The following is a 20734-nucleotide window of genomic DNA, read 5'->3' as shown; positions in this document are numbered from 1 at the left end:
GCTTTACACTAGCATCTGTATGGCTAAGCACCACTCCAATGCCATATGCATGTTTCCTGATGACACCACTGTCATAGGCTAAATCAAAGGTTCTATTCTGAGACTGTGCCCTCTGGCCCTAGTCTCCCCCCACTATAGGAACCATCCTCTCCACGTCCATGCCTTTCAGTAGGCTTCAATGAGATCCCCCTCATTCTTCTAAACTCCAGCAAGTACAGGCCCAGAACCATCAAATGCTGCTCATACATTAATCCATTCATTCTGGGGATAATTGTTGTGGACCTCAAGCAGATGGATAGTTTGCTCAGTAGTTTGGTCTTTCTGCATCATACACAGGCTTCTGTGTGCCACCGATGTGGTTCTCAATGCCGACCCCAATATTATTAGCCAAAAAATATTGTTTCTACGGGGAGGCCTCCAGCACAGCTTTGGATTGTTTCTTCCTGTGCACCATCTCATCTGTTGCTGTGGCAAAGCTTGGGTCTGTTTCTGGAGGACATCTGGATGGAAAGCAAAATAATTATTGTGAATTGCTAGAAGGAGATGCTGGAAATAGTTTATTGTTGTCACACCAACAATGTGCAGGACAGTGTAACAGCTTCAGAAAGAGCAGAGCAGGTAGACATTGAGTTACAAGGCCATAACAAGATAGATTGTGAAGTCACAGGTCCATTTTATCATACAAGAGGACCATCCAATAGTCTTGTAACAGTGAGATAGAAGCTGTCCTTGAGCTAGCTATTATGTGCTTTCAGGCTTTTAGATCTTCTGTCCAATGGGAGAGGGGGGAAGAGAGAGTGTCCAGGGTGGATGAGTTTGGTGACAATCCAACAGATACATTGATCACTATTACAGATGCTTGTCGGTCTTTGCAAACTCATTCAAATTTTAATAGCCCTGCTGTTGTGGGATTTGAACTCATTCTGTAGTCATAGGCTGACCAGTTGTCTGGGCGTCTGGCTGCTCATGGACTAGCTGGCCTGTGCCTAATGTGTACTGCGACTAGTCGTAACTCATTATTTATTATTAATGTCACCACATTTTACCTTGAGATTCATTTTCTTGTAGGCATTTACAGGAAAATAATGAGGGAATGGGGATGAAAGGAATCAAGATCCACTATGATAGAATGGTGGAGCAAACTAAATGGGCTGGATGGCCTGATTTGTTCCTGTCGTATGGCCTTATAAATACAATAAAATTTATGAGAAAATCTATACATACTGAAAATAATGACTGACAAACAGCCAGTGTGTGATGCTGGTTAAATGTGGATAATGAATTGATATATCTGGCCTGTTCCTGCTCCAAGGTCAATGACCAAGTGGTTTTCAAGGGTGACGTTCCAGATGCCTGAGGAGGAAATCATCAGTGGCTTAAAGATCTGTATGGTGGCATCCTTGAAGAAATATCATGAGGTAACAATTTGTATTCCAACAAGCAAAGGAATAGAATGTGCTTATCAAAGTACTGTTGGAGATTGCACGTGCAGTGAGACTGGATGAGAGCTACTCCGTCTGATTCACTCATCTGTTCAAGTTCAGTTTATTGCCATTCAACCGTACACATGTATACCGTCAATCGAAACATGTTCCTCCAAACCAAGGTGCACAACACTATATATAACATAACACATGAAGTAAATTTTCACAAATAATAAGATGCATTTACATGTTAGAAAGAAAACACTGTAATGCTACAGGTGCTTTGTACGTAATGAGACCCAGGTGGTGGCAGGGAGTTAGTAGTCTCACAGCCTGGGGGCAGAAGCTGTTTCCCATCCAAACAGTTCTTGTCCTAATGCTATGGTACCTCCTGCCTGATGGTAGGGGGTCAGAGATTGTTGGATGGATGAGAGTGATCATCGACAATGCTGAGGTACTCAGTGCTCCTAATAAATATCTCTGATGGGTGGAAGAGAGACCTCGATAATCCTCTCAGCAGTCCTTGGAACCCTTTGTAGGGATTTGCGATAGGATGATTTGCAATTCCCGTACCAGACTATGATGCAACTGGTCAGGACACTCCCAGTGATGCCCTTGTAATAAAACGGGTTAGAATGGTTGGGGGGTGGGGGAGAAGCCTCACTTACCTCAATCTCCTCAGGAGCTGGAGATGCTGCTATTCTTTATTGACCAAAGATATGGTGTTGAGGGACTAGGTGAAATCTTCCATTATGTGCATCCTAGGACCTTGGTGGGCCTGCATCTTCCTGTAGTCCAGGGGTGTCAAACTCATTTTAGGTCACAGGCCGGATTGAGCAAAATGCAGCTTCATGCGGGCCGGATCAGTCGGACGCGTGCGAACGCAACTTTCGTTGCCTCCGTTTTTTCAGCCTGCTCTCATGTGTCTCAGTCTCTGCTATAACTACAAAGTGTTTCACTTTACAAATTCCGTTTCTTATGAAGAAGACTGCCGAGCAAGACTGCCAAATAAACACTAAAAACCCTGAAAACCTGGTACCTGAATAAACTCAGCATTAGCCATATCAAACGCCATAGGCGCTTCGATTACTGGGGCCAGCTTTAATAGTAATTAGATATTATCTCGCAAGCCAAAGATAATTCCACCGCGGGCCTTGAGTTTGACATATATGCTGTAGTCCATAATCACTTCTTTGATCACATCCATGTTGAGATTCAAGTTGTTAACCTCACCCCATTCTGCCAGCCTGCTCTCAGTATGCTGTCATCGTTGTTATCAACAGACTTGGTTGGGTTTGAACTGGATCTGGCAATGCAGTCAGGTGTCAGCGGCTCTGGGGATGTGCCTCGTGCCTGACTGCTTTCAGCGGAATGCCTTCGTTTTGCGCTTTGTCATTGTTAGGATTACATTTAGTGTTCCATCACTGGTGAACACCAGTTAGTTAAAATACTTATGGTGGGATCTTTGAAATAGCAGAGAAACAGGCTATTCAGCCACACACACAAAATGCTGGTGGAACACAGCAGGCCAGGCAGCATCTATGAGGAGAAGCAGTGTCGACATTTCAGGCTGAGACCCTTTTGTTGCTTGAATTTCCAGCATCTGCAGATTTCCTCGTGTAGGCTATTCAGCCTATTGAATCCATGCTGGCCTTCAGAGAACCACTAACATGAATCCCACCTTATTTGATTCTCCCCATATGCCTTTTGAATGTACCACTCACCCACAAGCTAGGGATAGTTCACAGTGGCCAGTTAAACTACTAACTGCCAGGTCTTTGGGAGTGGGGGAAAAACTGGAGTGCCCAGGGATAACTCAAAAATGAAGTGCAGATTTCAGGATCAAACTCTGGGATCATTTGATCTATGAGACACATCCCTGAGTCCCTCGATACTCAGTGAATAGTTAGTTATATCCATCAAAAAAAGGATTGCCAGCAGGGGAAACATAACTGTGGTAAGCTGAACTTGGAAATATCAACACAATGACTTGGAAAAGTATTCAGCTCACAACTATTTTCACACTTTGCTGTCTCATTTTCTAAATTTAAAATATACTGAGGTAAGATTTTTGAGCTAATCTACAAAACATTGTGCATCATGTTAAATCAAAAGAAACATTCCAAAACCTGTCAACAATTCACTATAAATTAAGGCTGAAAAAGTATGTATCCTCTTTGTAATTACTACACTAACTTTCCTCAGATGCAATACTGCATATTACCTTACCAACTCACCCAATTTGTTGACGTAGAAAATTGGAAGATCACATGATTTTGAGTTCATGAATAAATATTTCATCTTGTGGTGGGAAGAGCCTAAAGTGGAATTTTATTGGCCTCGACACTAAGCGGAATGTGTGATGTAAAACTAATACTGCACAGCAGCCAGGTAATACCATTCATACTGTAAAATATGGTGCAGGTAGCATAATGCTATAGGGATGTTTTTCAGCAGTAGAGACTGGAAATCTGGTCGGGATTGATGAGAAGATGAATGCTGATAAATGCAGAGAGATCCTAGATTAAAAACCTGCTAGCCTCTGCCAGAAACTGGAAAGGAAGTTTCTTTCAGCAGGACATTGACCCAAAGCTCACTGCCAGAGCTATCATGGAGTGGCTTCAAAAGGAGAAAATTGATGTCCTTCAGTGGCCCAGTCAGAGTCCTCACCTTAACCTGATCAAACATCTCTGGCAAGACCTCAAGATTGCTGTCCAGTACCACTCCCCAAATAACCTGATACAACTTGAGTAATTTTACAGGGTGGAATAACCAAATCTTAGAAACATAGAAAACCTACAGCACAATACAATCTCTTTGGCCCACAAAGTTGTGTTGAACATGCCCTACCTTAGAAATTACTAGGCTTACCCATGGCTCTCTATTTTTTTTAAGCTCTGTACCTATCCAAAAGTCTCTTAAAAGACCCTATCATATCTGCCTCCACCACCGTTGCCAGCAGCCCATTCCACATTCTCACCATTCTCTGAGTGAAAAAACTTACCCCTGACATCTCCTCTGTACCTACTCCCCTGCACCTTAAACGTGTGTCCTCTTGTGGCAACCATTTCAGCCCTAGAAAAAGCCTCTGACTATCCACACGATCAATTCCTTTCATCTTGTACACCTCTATCAGGTCACCTCTCATCCTCTGTCACTCCAAGGAGAAAAGGCGAATTCACTCAACCTATTCTCATAAGGCGCATGCTCCCCAATCCAGGCCACATTCTTGTAAATCTCCTCTGCACCCTTTCTATGGCTTCCACATCCTTCCTGTAGTGAGGCAACCAGAACTGAGCACAGTACTGCAAGTGGGATCTTACCAGGGTCCTATATAACTGCAACATTACCTGTCGCTCTATAATGTTGTGTAAAACTGAAAGAAACTTGTCCAAAAAGATTACGGGCTATAATAGCTGTGAGGGGTGGTTCAACTAAGTACTGAGTGGGGTCGGTTGGGGGGGGGGGGGGGAAGCAGTGGGTGGGTGTGAGTTCTTTTGAACTGCTGCTATTTCAGTTTTTGAATTTTTTGTTTTCCACACTTTACAATTTTCCCTGTTTTTTGGGGGGTGGGCTCTATGGGGGGAAAAAAGGAGCCTGTGATTCGCAAATAAAAATTCTCAGTTAAATTGATCAGAATTCCCAGTTATATACTCATTTATATGAACAAAGTGTTGGGGGATGAATACTTTTAGAAGCCGCTGTACTTAGAATGTATTGTTTGTTTCACCAGGTGCAGGTCAGTTGGCTAGGCAGAATAATAGTTTAAAACACACTAGATGGCTGAAGGGTGTGTTTCTGTGCTTCATGGTTCTATCACTTAATCAGGAATATTCTCTGTAGTGTTCTCGTGCAGGGTGTAGAAACTCTAAACTAAACACCAAGTTAAACTGTAGCCAATGAGGACAGGATCGCAGTATGACTAACCATTTACTGTTCATTCTTCCACATTAACGTATGGTGAAAACTGTTGATAAAACAATACAAAATATATACAGTATCTGTTTCCTTCTTGGCATCACATTTACATCATAAATACTTGTAAAAGTAAAACTACAACAAACCATATTACATTTAAGTCTCATTAAAGTACAACATACAGTCAGAATCTACCTACGCCATCAACAATTTTAAATACACTTCAACACAACGCTTTCTAGCAACGCTTTCAATAGCACAAGAAAGTAAACTTTATCAGCCGTCATTTCTTTTAACAGAATCAGCGTTAACATTTTTACTTCAACATATCAACTGTCATATGAACTTACGACGTTGCTTCTATGATGTTTCTTAGTGCATAGAAATGGAACTTTTCTCACGTTGCTCCTGCACACACAAGCCCCCGCCTTCCCGTTTCTCCAAACCAGTATTTACTCACAAGACGCAGTGAAACCAGGTGTGATGTCATCACATGCCACGATACATCACAGATAATGAATTTACCTTCAACAACTGCAACGTAGTTATCAACCTTAATTAGAAAATAATTAAAATGAATTATTCAAAGCAAAAATGTAATAAAGCTAAATAAATGCCTTAAGGGCAACACATTCTCATCTTCAATATCTCCTTCCCCACTTTCACTAACTCACTCTTGCGTCAATGCACACTTGCACCCAGTTGGCTTGAGCACTGTATGCGATTGGCAGAGAGATGCAATCAGACCTAGGAGCAGAATTAGACCATGCAGCCCACTGAGTCTGCTCCACCATTCCATCATTATTGATTTATCCCCCTCAGTCCATTCTCCTGCCTTCTTCTCGTAACTTTTGACACCCTTAATCAAAAACATATCAACGTCCGCTTTAGAGATACCCAATGACTTAGCTTCCATAGCTGTCTGTGGCAATGAATTCCACAGATTTACCTCCCTCTGGCTAAAGAAATTCCTACTCATCTCTGTTGTAAAGGATTGTCCTTCTATTGAGGCTGTGCCTTCTGGTCCTAGACCCACCCACTATTGGAAACATCTTGCCCACTCTATCTTGGCCTTTCAGTATTTGGTAGGTTTTCATGTGATCCCCTTTCATTCTTCTAAACTATAATGAATATAGGCCCAGAGCTATCAAACCACTTTTGATACGTTAACTCTTTCATTCCTGGGACCTTCCTTGTGAACCTCAGTTGGATAACTGCACCACACAGAAGTGTGTGTAAGTGTGCATGCTCATTCATTCATTCTCATTGTACAGGTGTCAGTTGAAGATACTGCTCAGCTTTAATTCTAACGTTTAGTTCTAACATTTTACAGATAAACCACTGCCTACCAGCGAAGATTGCCATGTATCGGGATGGAGTATCGGACAGCATGTTGAGTGCTGTGAAGGATTACGAGATTCCACAGCTCCTGAGATGCTTTGAGGTGTTCCCCGACTACCACCCAAAGATGACACTGGTTGTGGTACAGAAGAGGGTTGCCACCAACCTGTACACCAAGGGCAAGTCAGGGAGACTAGAGGTTCCACTTCCTGGTACTGTGCTGGATCACACTGTCATCAGTCAGGAATGGTGAGCTTCACTCTTTGAATGTTTCACACTCCTGCTGTGGTTGTCAAGAGGGTCTTGATGGAGCCTTGTGGTTCTTGCTGTCCTAGCACTTGGTTCTCGCAATAAAGGACGCTCCACGATGCAAGATGAAGAGAAAGCAGTACCCTGCCATTAGCTGCGAAATCTGGTGTTGGGCGATGGAACTATGATTTTGTGCCTTGTGTGTTGCAGAATCCTGGTGGTCTGCATGAAAACTTGTCCAGTGCAAAACAATCTGTATCTGGTAATGTCCGTTTGCTGTCAAAGTGCAGAGATCAGGTCATAGATACAGGCCCTTCATGGAGACTCTTCCAATAGTGGGTGGGTCTAGGACCAAAGGGCGCAGCCTCAATAGAAGGGCACCCCTTTAGAATGGAGAAAGGAGGAGTTTCTTTAGTCAGAGGGTGGTGAATCTGTGGAATTCATTGCCACAGACAACTGTGGAGGCCAAGTCATTGGATATATCTAAAGCGGAGTTTGATAGTTTCTTGATAAGTAAAGTTGTCAAAGGTCACGGGGAGAAGGAAGGAGAATGGGGTTGAGGGAGAAAATTAAGTGACGGGGCAGACTTGTTGGGCCGAGTGGCCTGATTCTGCTCCTTCGTCTTATGGTCTTGAGCCCACCAAAGCTGTGCTTTAACCTCACTCTATCTTTTTACATGATTCTTATTTTACTTTAACTTCTGGCTTTATTTTTTATACATAATTTTTATTTTTATGTTGTTTTCTGTTGCCTGTTCTCTGAACAACACACCACACCAAATTCCTAATACATGTAAATGAAATATAGTGAATAAAGTTGATCCTAACCATCTGCTATCCATTTTACACCATCTTGCCTAAGTCCCCCTTTTTTTTCCATTCTCCCAACACCCTCTATCCTCATGTAACCCCTCACCTACACATACTGGGTAGTTTACAGCAGCCATTGAAAGTAGTCACCCTTGTGGGATGAAACTGGAGCACACAGGGAGAACATCCGAACCCCTCTCAATAGCACCATGGGGTTGGGATTGAACCCGCAGTGTGAGGCAGTAGCTGCACCAGCTGGATTATACAGCATAGTAACAGGCTCTTTTATGCCATTTACACCCTTGTGACCAATTAAACCTACTGACCCACATGTCGTTGGAATGTGAGAGGGAGCCAATGCAGTCACAGGGAGAACGTACAAACTCCTTTTTAACAGCAGCAGGAACTGAGCCTAGGATGTTGGCACTGTAATAACATTACGCTACTCTACCCCACTGTTTGGATTGATCAGTACAAATGTAGACTTGTGTGCTGGCCAATCGCAGGAGCTTCTGGAAGGTACTTTAAATACCATTCCTCATTAGTTTTTCAGCAACTATTAGGTAATTGACGGCTTTCTCTGAAGCATAAACTGCATGGTATTCGTTGTGCTTTTTCCTGTTTTGAAGGTTTGAATTCTTCCTGCTGGCACATGCTGTTCAACGAGGTTGTGCGACTCCTACGCGTTATATATGTTTGCTCAACACTATGAACCTCAGCCCCGACCACGTTCAGAGGTAAGTTGGAAGATGGTAGTGGAGGAAGCACAAATTAAATAAGATTTATAATTTCTCACGTTACTGGGTGATTGTCATCGTGCAAGTCTAACATCAATCTTGTGATGAAGAGAATGTTTAATAGAATTATTTACCACATTTCAATGGTTCAATTTAATATCAGAGAATGTATACAGTATACAACCTGCAATTCTTACTCTTTGCAGACATCCACAAAACAGAAGAAAACCCCAAAGAATGAATGACAGAGAAATATTAGAACCCCAAAGCCCTCCCTCCCATGACAAGCATCAGCAAAGCACAACCCTTCCCCCCCCCCCCAAAAAAAAAACCCACCAAGCAAGAAATAGCAAAGCCCCCAAATAGACCATGATCCAGGTCCATCAAAAACTACCGTCCATAACCCAGCACTTCAACGTGCCACAGGCCCTCCCTCTCACTAACAAGGAAGAGAGAGGTGTCGGCCCTTCTACAGCGAGAGGGGAGACCAAAAGCTTGCTGGTTAATAGATTCTTATACAGTACTCTATACAGCATGCTTGCTGTCATCAGTCAGGGCACTGAGTATAACATTTGAAAAGTCATATTGCAGATGCATAAAACTTTAGCAGGTTTGGAGTGTTGTGGGGAAGGCTGACGAGCTGAGGGCATGGATTGACACGTGAAATTATGACATTGTAGCCATTAGTAAAACTTGGCTACAGGAGGGGCAGGACTGGCAGCTCAATGTTCTAGGGTTCCGATGTTTCAGACGTGATAGAGGCAGAGGGATGAAGGGTGGGGGATGGCATTGCTAATCAGGGAAAATGTTACAGCAGTGCACAGGCAGGACAGATTAGAGGGCTTGTGTTCCAAGGCCATATGCGTGGAGCTGAGAAACAGGAAAGGTATGACCACATTAATGGGGTTGTGTCACAGACACAAGAGATTATAGTCAGCGAGATCTGGAGAAGCAAATCTTCAGAGTGATAGCAGACAACTGTAGTAAACATAAAGTTATGATATTAGGGGATTTTAAGGTTCCACGTGTTGATTGGGACTCCCATACTGTTAAAGGTCCAGACAGGTTAGAGTTTGTAAAATGTGTTCAGGAAAGTTTTCTAAATCAATATACAGAGGTACCGACTAGAGAGGATGCAATATTAGATCTCCTATTAGGAAACGAGTTAGGACAGGTGACAGAAGTGTGTGTAGGGGAACACTTTGGTTCCAGTGATCATAACACCATTAGTTTCAACTTGATCATGGATAAAGATAGATCTGGTCCTCGGGTTGAGGTTCTAAACTGGAAAAAGGTCAAATTTGAAATGAGAAAGGATCTAAAAAGTGTGGATTGGGACTGGCTGTTCTCTGGCAAGGATGTGATTGGTAAGTGGGAGGCCTTCAAAAGAGAAATTTTGAGAGTGCAGAGTTTGTATGTTCCTGTCAGGATTAAAGGCAAAGTGAGTAAGAATAAGGAAACTTGGTTCTCTAGGGATATTTGAACTCTGATAAAGAAGAGAGAGATGTATGACATGTATAGGAAACAGAGCAAATAAGGCACTTGAGTATAAAAAGTGCAAAAAATACTTAAGAAATCAGGAGGGCTAAAAGAAGATTTGAGGTAGCTTTGGCAGTCAAGGTGAAGGATAATCCAAAGAGCTTCTACAGATATATTAAGAGCAAAAGGATAGTAAGGGATAAAATTGGTCCGCTTGAAGATCAGAGTGATCGGCTATGTATGGAACCAAAAGAAATGGGGGAGATCTTAAATGGGTTTTTAGCATCTGTATTCACTAAGGAAACTGGCATGGAGTCAATGGAAATAAGGCAAACAGGTAGTGAGTCATGGAACTTATGCAGATTGAAGAGGAGGAGGTGCTTGCTGTCTTGAGGCAAATCAAAGTAAATAAATCCCCAGGACCTGACGGTATTCTCTCGGACCTTGAAGGAGACTAGTGTTGAAATTGCAGGGGCCCTGGCAGATATATTTAAAATATCGGAATCTACAGGTGAGGTGCCAGAGGATTGGAAGATATCTCATGTTGTTCTGTTGCTTAAAAAAGGCTCTAAAAGTAATCCGGGAAATTATAGGCCGGTAAGTTTGATGTCAGTAGTAGGTAAGTTATTGGAAGGAGTATTAAGAGATGGGATCTACAAGTATTTAGATAGACAGGGACTTACTAGGGAGAGTCAACACGGCTTTGTGCGTGGTAGATCATGTTTAACAAATCCGTTAGAGTTTTTCAAGAAGGTTACCAGGAAAGTGGATGAAGGGAAGGCAGTGGATGTTGTCTACATGGACTTCAGTAAGGCCTTTGACAAGGTCCCACATGGGAGGTTAATTAGGAAGATTTGGTCGCTAAGTATACATGGTGAGGTAGTAAATTGAATTAGACATTGGCTCAATGGGAGAAGCCAGAGAGTGGTAGTGGAGGATTGCTACTCTGAGTGGAGGCCTGTGACTAGTGGTGTGCCACAGGGATCAGTGCTGGGTCCATTGTTATTTGTCATCTATATCAATGATCTGGATGATAATGTGGTAAATTGGATCAGCAAATTTGCTGATGATACAAAGATTGGAGGTGTAGTAGACAGTGAGGAAGGTTTTCAAAGCTTGCAGAGGGATTTGGACCAGCTGGAAAAATGGGCGGAAAAATGGCAGATGGAGTTTAATACAATCAAGTTTGAGGTATTGCACTTTGGAAGGAAAAACCAAGGTAGAACATACAAGGTAAATGGTAGGGCACTGAGGAGTGCATTAGAACAAAGGGATCTAGGAATACAGATACAAAATTTCCTAGAAGTGGCATCACAGGTAGATAGGGTCGTAAAGAGAGCTTTTGGTACATTGGCCTTTATAAATCAAAGTATTGAGTATAAGAGTTGGAATGTTATGGTGAGGTTGTATAAGGCATTGGTGAGGCTGAATTTGGAGTATTGTGAGCAGTTTTGGTCACTGAATTATAGGAAGGATATTAATAAGGTTGAAAGAATGCAGAGAAAGTTTACAACAATGTTGCTGGGACTTGAGAAACTGAGTTACAGAGAAAGGTTGAATAGGTTAGGACTTTATTCCCTGGAGCGTAGAAGAATGAGGGGAGACTTGATAGAGGTATATAAAATTATGATGGGTATAGACAGAGTGAATACAAGCAGGCTTTTTCCACTGTGGCTAAAGGAGAAAAAAAAAAACAGACGACATGGGTTAAGGGTGAAGGGAGAAACGTTTAAAGGGAACATTGTGGGGGGGGGGTCTTCACACAGAGAGTGGTGGGAGTTGGAATGAGCTGCCAGATGAAGTGGTAAATGCGGGCTCACTTTTAACATTTAAGAAAAACTTGGACAGGTACATGGATGAGAGGTGTATGGAGGGATATGGTCCAGGTGCAGGTCAGTGGGACTAGGCAGAAAACTGGTTCGGCACAGCCAAGAAGGGCCAAAAGGCTGTAATGTTCTATGATTAATAGTTCTGACTAGATTGGCCAAAGGGTGTGTTTCTATGTTCTATGAGTCTATGACTCTTATCAACTGCACAAATTTAGATGGCAATTGAAATTTTTATATCCTGGTCTTTGTTTAATATATTGTTTAATTTGGAGAAATCAGCAAGCAAGCCTGGTTGAACTGTAGGATTTTCTGGCCAGACTGCTGTAAAATATGGAATTGAATCAAGATTTCTTCATTGTAATCGGATGCAACTCTTGCGAAGTTTTGATTGAAATGATGGAAATCTTTCTGCCCATTGTGCAATGATTCAGAAGAGCAGCTGGCCTTCTGGAGGGTATTGTACTGTGGGCCATAAACCCTGAGCTTGTTAGCAATACCCATACCTCATAAATCAATCGTTAACCAAGAAGGGGTAGAGGCGTGTACAATTACAACAGTTTAAGAACGCTTGGGCAAGTTCATGGATAGGAAAGGTTTAGAGCAGGGGTTCCCAACTTGGGGTCTTTGAACCCCTCGGATACTGGTAGGGATCCATGACATAAAAAAGGTTGTGAACCCCTGGGTCAAATAAAGGCACATGGGACTGGCTCAAGAGGGCAACCAGCTCAGCATGGATGAGTTGGGCTGAAGGGTCTGTTTCAAGTCAAGTCAAGTCATTTCGACCATAACTGCTGGTACAGTGCATAGTAAAAATGAGACAACGTTTTTCAGGACCATTGTGTTACATGACACAGTACAAAAAACTAGAGCGAACTACGTAATAAAAAAACACAACACTGAGAAAGCTACACTGGACTACAGAACTACACTGGACTGCATAAAGTGCACAAAAACAGTGCAGGCATTACAATAAATAATTGCTGTCTCTCTGAGTTGATACAAGATGAGGAGGAATTTCTTCCATCAGAGGCAGGTGAATCTGTGCAGCTAGTTGCCACGGATGACTGTGGAGACCAAGTCATTGGGTATATTTAAAGCAGAGGTTGATACGTCTTTGATTAGTCAGAGTGTCAAAGGTTATGAGGAGAAGGCAAGAGAATGGGGTCAGGAGGGAAGATCAGTGATGATGAAACGGTGGAGCTGATTCAGTGGGTTAATTGGCCAGAGACAGAGAAGCAGTTTCAGCGACAGGTTACTATCGATGCAATGCTCCTCAGACAGGATGAAGAGATCAATACTCCCCAATGCCATTAGGCTTTACAATTCAACCGCCAGGACTTAAGAACTTTTTAAAAGCTATTATTAATGCTTTTTGAGATAGTGATTTAGATGCATATCATATTTTATACTGTGTTAAGTATTGTATGTAATTAGTTTTGCTACAACAAGTGTATGGGACATTGGAAAAAAGTTGAATTTCCCCATGGGGATGAATAAAGTATCTATCTATCTATCTATCTATCTATCTAATTCTGCTCCTATGCCTTCTGGTATTTTTCTGCCAATCATGTACAGTGCTCAAACTAACTGTGCATGAATGCGAGTTAGTGAAGTGGGAATGGGGGATGTTGAGGGTGAGTGGTCAAGAATGTATGAAAAGAGAACATTCTAATTAAGTGAGCCATGAAACACGGAAATGGCCTTTCAGCCCATCTAGTCCACACCAACCTGTTATATTTACTTATTATATACTTAAAGCAGAGGTTGACAGTTTCTTGATTAGTAAGGGCATCAAAGATTACCGGGAGAAGGCAGGGAATTGGGGTTGAGAGGGATAATAAATCAGCCAAGACGGAATGGTGGGACAGAATTGGTGGGCTGAATGGCCTAATTCTGCTGCTGTGAGAGCCTTTAGTAGTGAGCAAACTGCTTGCTAGAAGCAGTCAGCTCAATTATCAATTTAATCCCAGTGGAAAATCAGCCAGTTGTCTTCCCTTATACTTTATAGCACCAGTGATCAGAGCTCAATTCCCAGTGCTATCTGTAAGGAGTTTGTACGTTCTCTCTGTGACCACTCGGGCTTCCTCCCACATTCCAGAGATGGATGGATTAGAGTTAGTAAGCAGAGGGCACACAAGGTTGCTGCTGGAAGTAAGGTGACACTTGCAGACTGCCCCCAGCACATCCTTGGGCTGTGTTGGTCCTTGACACAAAACATCACATTTCACTGTGTATTTTGATGTACATGCCAAATCAAGACCCCTTTGCGCAAAATGTCAGCTGTTTATTCCACTCAAACGCCACCTGAACAGCTGAGTTCCTTCAGCATTTTGTGTGTGTTACGCTGATGAATAAAGCTAATCTTTAGATTTTTAATCTTTGTGTTGCAGACTCACTTTCAAGCTGTGCCACCTGTACTGGAACTGGTCAGGTACGATCCGTGTGCCGGCGCCCTGCAAGTACGCTCACAGGCTAGCCTTCCTGTGCGGCCAGTCCCTGCACCAGGAGCCAGCCGCCTTGCTGTCTGAGCTGCTGTTTTACCTGTGAAGCCATCAAACATTACACAGTGCAAATGGGACAGCAGTCCATTCAAGGAGCCAAAATGATGGGAGTCCTGCTCAGGCTGGGACAGGGGCTTAGGTTCTGCCCTAAATCTTTTTTTCTCCCCTTGGATGCAAAAGCATTTTTGATTTTAAAGCTATCTTTGTTTCCTGAGTAACACATGGCCGGAAGGAGATGACTGAATAAACAAGACACATAAAGACTGCTCTGAAGCACTATGCTTATTCATGTTAAATGACGGTAGTTAAAATAGATGCTCTAGACCCTAGACTCCAAGTGGTAGACTGAGTTTCAGAGCTCAAAAGGTGTTGGCTCAGCAGAAATATAATGTGTAAAACTTCTGTTTGCAGTCCCACCCAGGAGAGGCAGAAACACCAGTGAGTGCCAAGTTTATCCTGACGTACTTCCTCCTGCCCTTCAAAAGAGGCAGAAGGCACAAACACAGATCCCCATTTGAAGGCAAGAAGAGAAATACAAAATTCCCAGTCAATTCTCAAGCAATCACACCTCTCTAACCCAGGGGCACCCAACCTTTTTTATGCCATGGACTAATATCAGTAAGCAAGGGGTCCACATGTGGACCCAGTGTGTGGTGCGTGGCCAAGTGGTTAAGGTGTTAGACTAGTGATCTGAAGGTTGTGAGTTCAAGCCTCAGCTGAGGCAGCGTGTTGTGTCCTTGAGCAAGGCACTTAACCACACATTGCCCCAGTCCACCCAGCTGAAAATGGGTACTGGCAAAATGCTGGGGGTTAACCTTGTGATTGAACTTGAACATCTGTAAATTCTTTGCTTGCAAATTGAGCTTGTTTTGGTTAGCTGGTAGTTATGTTAATAATCTGTGCCGTAATTGTCTGGGTGAGAGGAGGTTTGTTTTAGATGAGGGCTGGCCAAGTTATTTTATAAATCTTTTGTTCAGTGGATTGTGCACGTGTGGCATTATCTACTCTGGATACCATGTTCAGGGAGTTTATGTAAGAAATTTCTTCACCACACCCCACTCCCTGATCTCTGGCAAGACCACTTTGAACAGCAGTCCTTCCAGAGAAAGTGCTGTCATTGTGCTGTCGGATTTAGGCCCAGCAGTATAGGTATCGCCTGATCTTTGTTGTTTTGGACTGTATCGGAAATAGTGCAGGCAGAGTGAGGTTCTTTTCCCTCGATACTGAGTGACATTCCTGATGTCTCAGGTTGCTTTGTCCAGTCTTGAAGTCAAGCAATGTACATCTCTGTACATCCAAGACAAAATAGAGGGGAGGTCTTTTCTTCTAGGCCAGGGATCCACGGACCCTTTGGTTAATGGTCGGGCTCGATGGTATAAAAAAGGTTGGAAACCCCTGATCTAGGTATCTGTGTCAAGATGGGGAAATCACAGGCCGCTACCCAGCAGACCATTGGAATCATTGAGCTTGTTACCGACTGAGACCAGCATTTGTAGATGTTTAAAAAGAGCTGGTAAGGAAAGATGAACAAAGAATTAAATCCATGGTGTGTTAACCCATCTAAAGAAAATAAAAACTATAAAGTGCAGAATCAAGAGGCCTTTCAGCCCATCAGTGTCTTTCCTTTACATGCTTGATTGTGTTTTAACTTCACCTAGCCATTTTTAATATTTAGATTTCAGTTTTGAAATATCAGCCTTGCGTTGAAGATGTAAACTACCAGAGGAATGTGGTGTCACGCTGCTGATACTGATCTTACCCAGGCACAGCAACATACTTCACTAGGGCACTGTGGTCTGGGTGCTTTCTAATCATTGCAGTAATCTTGTGAAGTGTCAACGCCCAAACTTCGTCATTCTCTCTTCTCCCTTCCCTCCTCCCCCCACCACATTGTTCTTTTAATTAAGCACTGTCTCCAAGTTCAGACTGGAATTATGTTGCCAGCAGAGTCAGTGGAAAGCATTTTTAAATATAGATCTGACCCACATTACGGCAGGGTAATGTGGAACAGAATCGTTCTTAAACATTCAGTAAATGTCTGGAGCTGCACAGTAAATCCCTCCCACAATACTCCGAAACACTGATGCTTTTGTATAGGCTTTGCACAAAACGGGCTTGTAAGCTAGGGAGGAGCTGTATAGTGTTGTGGTGGTGTTAGAGCCTATGCTGGCTCACCCAAAGGGCAGAGATGGTTTCATGAAATGCTTCCCATCAATTGGTGCACTCTGGCTGTCCTTGACTATCCACACTGATTCCCAAGAATGAGGGTGAGGAATTGCCCGAGGAGGAAAATCCAATTTCTTACCAGAAGGTTTATGCCAGAACAGGAAAACCTGTAAACTCCTCTCATTACCCAGCCATTCCTGTCTGTGCAACTGGCAGATACCACATCATTACCCAGCCATTCCTGTCTGTGCAACTGGCAGATACCACATCATTACCCAGCCGTTCCACACTCTCATCATTACCCAGCCATTCCTGTCTGTGCAACTGGCAGATACCACATCATTACCCAGCCATTCCTGTCTGTGCAACTGGCAGATACCACATCATTACCCAGCCATTCCTGTCTGTGCAACTGGCAGATACCACATCATTACCCAGCCGTTCCACACTCTCATCATTACCCAGCCATTCCTGTCTGTGCAACTGGCAGATACCACATCATTACCCAGCCGTTCCACACTCTCATCATTACCCAGCCATTCCTGTCTGTGCAACTGGCAGATACCACATCATTACCCAGCCGTTCCACACTCTCATCGTTACCCAGCCGTTCCACGCTGTCATCATTACCCAGCCATTCCACACTCTCATCACTACCCAGCCGTTCCTGTCTGTGCAACTGGCAGATACCACATCATTACCCAGCCGTTCCACACTCTCATCATTACCCAGCCATTCCTGTCTGTGCAACTGGCAGATACCACATCATTACCCAGCCGTTCCACACTCTCATCATTACCCAGCCGTTCCTGTCTGTGCAACTGGCAGATACCACATCATTACCCAGCCGTTCCACGCTCTCATCATTACCCAGCCGTTCCACACTCTCATCTTTACCCAGCCATTCCTGTCTGTGCAACTGGCAGATACCACATCTTTACCCAGCCTTTCCACACTCTCATCATTACCCAGCCGTTCCACTCTCTCATCATTACCCAGCCGTTCCACACTCTCATCATTACCCAACCATTCCTGTCTGTGCAACTGGCAGATACCACATCATTACCCAGCCGTTCCACACTCTCACCTTTACCCAGCCATTCCTGTCTGTGCAACTGGCAGATACTACATCATTACCCAGCCGTTCCACACTCTCATCATTACCCAGCCGTTCCACACTCTCATCATTACCCAGCCGTTCCACACTCTCATCTTTACCCAGCCGTTCCACACTCTCATCATTACCCAGCCATTCCACACTCTCATCATTACCCAGCCATTCCTGTCTCTGCAACTGGCAGATACCACATCATTACCCAGCCATTCCACGCTCTCATCATTACCCAGCCGTTCCACTCTCTCATCATTACCCAGCCGTTCCACTCTCTCATCATTACCCAGCCGTTCCACTCTCTCATCATTACCCAGCCGTTCCACACTCTCATCATTACCCAGCCATTCCACACTCTCATCATTACCCAGCCATTCCTGTCTCTGCAACTGGCAGATACCACATCATTACCCAGCCATTCCACGCTCTCATCATTACCCAGCCGTTCCACACTCTCATCATTACCCAGCCGTTCCACACTCTCATCATTTCCCAGCCATTCCTGTCTGTGCAAATGGCAGATACCACATCATTACCCAGCCGTTCCACACTCTCATCATTACCCAGCCGTTCCACACTCTCATCATTACCCAGCCGTTCCACACTCTCATCATTTCCCAGCCATTCCTGTCTGTGCAAATGGCAGATACCACATCATTACCCAGCCGTTCCACACTCTCATCATTACCCAGCCGTTCCACACTCTCATCATTACCCAGCCGTTCCACACTCTCATCTTTACCCAGCCGTTCCACACTCTCATCATTACCCAGCCGTTCCACACTCTCATCATTTCCCAGCCATTCCTGTCTGTGCAAATGGCAGATACCACATCATTACCCAGCCGTTCCACACTCTCATCATTACCCAGCCGTTCCACACTCTCATCATTACCCAGCCATTCCACGCTCTCATCATTACCCAGCCGTTCCACTCTCTCATCATTACCCAGCCGTTCCACTCTCTCATCATTACCCAGCCGTTCCACACTCTCATCATTACCCAGCCATTCCACACTCTCATCATTACCCAGCCATTCCTGTCTCTGCAACTGGCAGATACCACATCATTACCCAGCCATTCCACGCTCTCATCATTACCCAGCCGTTCCACACTCTCATCATTACCCAGCCGTTCCACACTCTCATCATTTCCCAGCCATTCCTGTCTGTGCAAATGGCAGATACCACATCATTACCCAGCCGTTCCACACTCTCATCATTACCCAGCCGTTCCACACTCTCATCATTACCCAGCCGTTCCACACTCTCATCTTTACCCAGCCGTTCCACACTCTCATCATTACCCAGCCGTTCCACGCTCTCATCATTACCCAGCCGTTCCACTCTCTCATCATTACCCAGCCGTTCCACACTCTCATCATTACCCAGCCATTCCACACTCTCATCATTACCCAGCCATTCCTGTCTCTGCAACTGGCAGATACCACATCATTACCCAGCCATTCCACGCTCTCATCATTACCCAGCCGTTCCACACTCTCATCATTACCCAGCCATTCCTGTCTGTGCAACTGGCAGATACCACATCATTACCCAGCCGTTCCACACTCTCATCATTAACAGCCGTTCCACACTCTCATCATTACCCAGCCGTTCCACACTCTCATCTTTACCCAGCCGTTCCACACTCTCATCATTACCCAGCCATTCCACACTCTCATCATTACCCAGCCATTCCTGTCTCTGCAACTGGCAGATACCACATCATTACCCAGCCATTCCACGCTCTCATCATTACCCAGCCGTTCCACTCTCTCATCATTACCCAGCCGTTCCACACTCTCATCATTACCCAGCCATTCCTGTCTCTGCAACTGGCAGATACCACATCATTACCCAGCCATTCCACGCTCTCATCATTACCCAGCCATTCCACGCTCTCATCATTACCCAGCCGTTCCACTCTCTCATCATTACCCAGCCGTTCCACACTCTCATCATTACCCAGCCATTCCACACTCTCATCATTACCCAGCCATTCCTGTCTCTGCAACTGGCAGATACCACATCATTACCCAGCCATTCCACACTCTCATCATTACCCAGCCGTTCCACGCTCTCATCATTACCCAGCCGTTCCACTCTCTCATCATTACCCAGCCGTTCCACTCTCTCATCATTACCCAACCATTCCTGTCTGTGCAACTGGCAGATACCACATCATTACCCAGCCATTCCACGCTCTCATCATTACCCAGCCGTTCCACACTCTCACCTTTACCCAGCCATTCCTGTCTGTGCAACTGGCAGATACTACATCATTACCCAGCCGTTCCACACTCTCATCATTACCCAGCCGTTCCACACTCTCATCATTACCCAGCCGTTCCACACTCTCATCTTTACCCAGCCGTTCCACACTCTCATCATTACCCAGCCATTCCACACTCTCATCATTACCCAGCCATTCCTGTCTCTGCAACTGGCAGATACCACATCATTACCCAGCCATTCCACGCTCTCATCATTACCCAGCCGTTCCACTCTCTCATCATTACCCAGCCGTTCCACTCTCTCATCATTACCCAGCCGTTCCACACTCTCATCATTACCCAGCCATTCCACACTCTCATCATTACCCAGCCATTCCTGTCTCTGCAACTGGCAGATACCACATCATTACCCAGCCATTCCACGCTCTCATCATTACCCAGCCGTTCCACACTCTCATCATTACCCAGCCGTTCCACGCTCTCATCATTACCCAGCCGTTCCACACTCTCATCATTTCCCAGCCATTCCTGTCTGTGCAAATGGCAGATACCACATCATTACCCAGCCGTTCCACACTCTCATCATTACCCAGCCGTTCCACACTCTCATCTTTACCCAGCCGTTCCACACTCTCATCATTACCCAGCCATTCCACGCTCTCATCATTACCCAGCCGTTCCACTCTCTCATCATTACCCAGCCGTTCCACACTCTCATCATTACCCAGCCATTCCACACTCTCATCATTACCCAGCCATTCCTGTCTCTGCAACTGGCAGATACCACATCATTACCCAGCCATTCCACGCTCTCATCATTACCCAGCCGTTCCACACTCTCACCTTTACCCAGCCATTCCTGTCTGTGCAACTGGCAGATACTACATCATTACCCAGCCGTTCCACACTCTCATCATTACCCAGCCGTTCCACA

The 20734-nt window shown here is 44.4% G+C and overlaps 1 protein-coding gene across 1 annotated transcript in view; it reads left to right on the top strand.

The window, feature by feature from the left end:
* The window catches only part of piwil2 (piwi-like RNA-mediated gene silencing 2), a 142310-nt gene that overhangs the window by 106272 nt on the left and 15304 nt on the right, over positions 1-20734 (top strand). Inside the window, exons 20-23 of the mRNA XM_073061751.1 lie at positions 1313-1418; positions 6676-6932; positions 8371-8478; positions 14177-14217. Of these exons, the coding sequence (XP_072917852.1) occupies positions 1313-1418; positions 6676-6932; positions 8371-8478; positions 14177-14217 (512 nt within the window). The remainder of the gene's footprint in view (positions 1-1312; positions 1419-6675; positions 6933-8370; positions 8479-14176; positions 14218-20734) is intronic.

This window comes from Hemitrygon akajei, chromosome 1 (assembly GCF_048418815.1).
Source record: "Hemitrygon akajei chromosome 1, sHemAka1.3, whole genome shotgun sequence".
Taxonomy (NCBI): domain Eukaryota; kingdom Metazoa; phylum Chordata; class Chondrichthyes; order Myliobatiformes; family Dasyatidae; genus Hemitrygon; species Hemitrygon akajei.
Note: the sequence above shows the minus strand (reverse complement) of the source record. Positions and strands in the feature narration are given on the sequence as shown.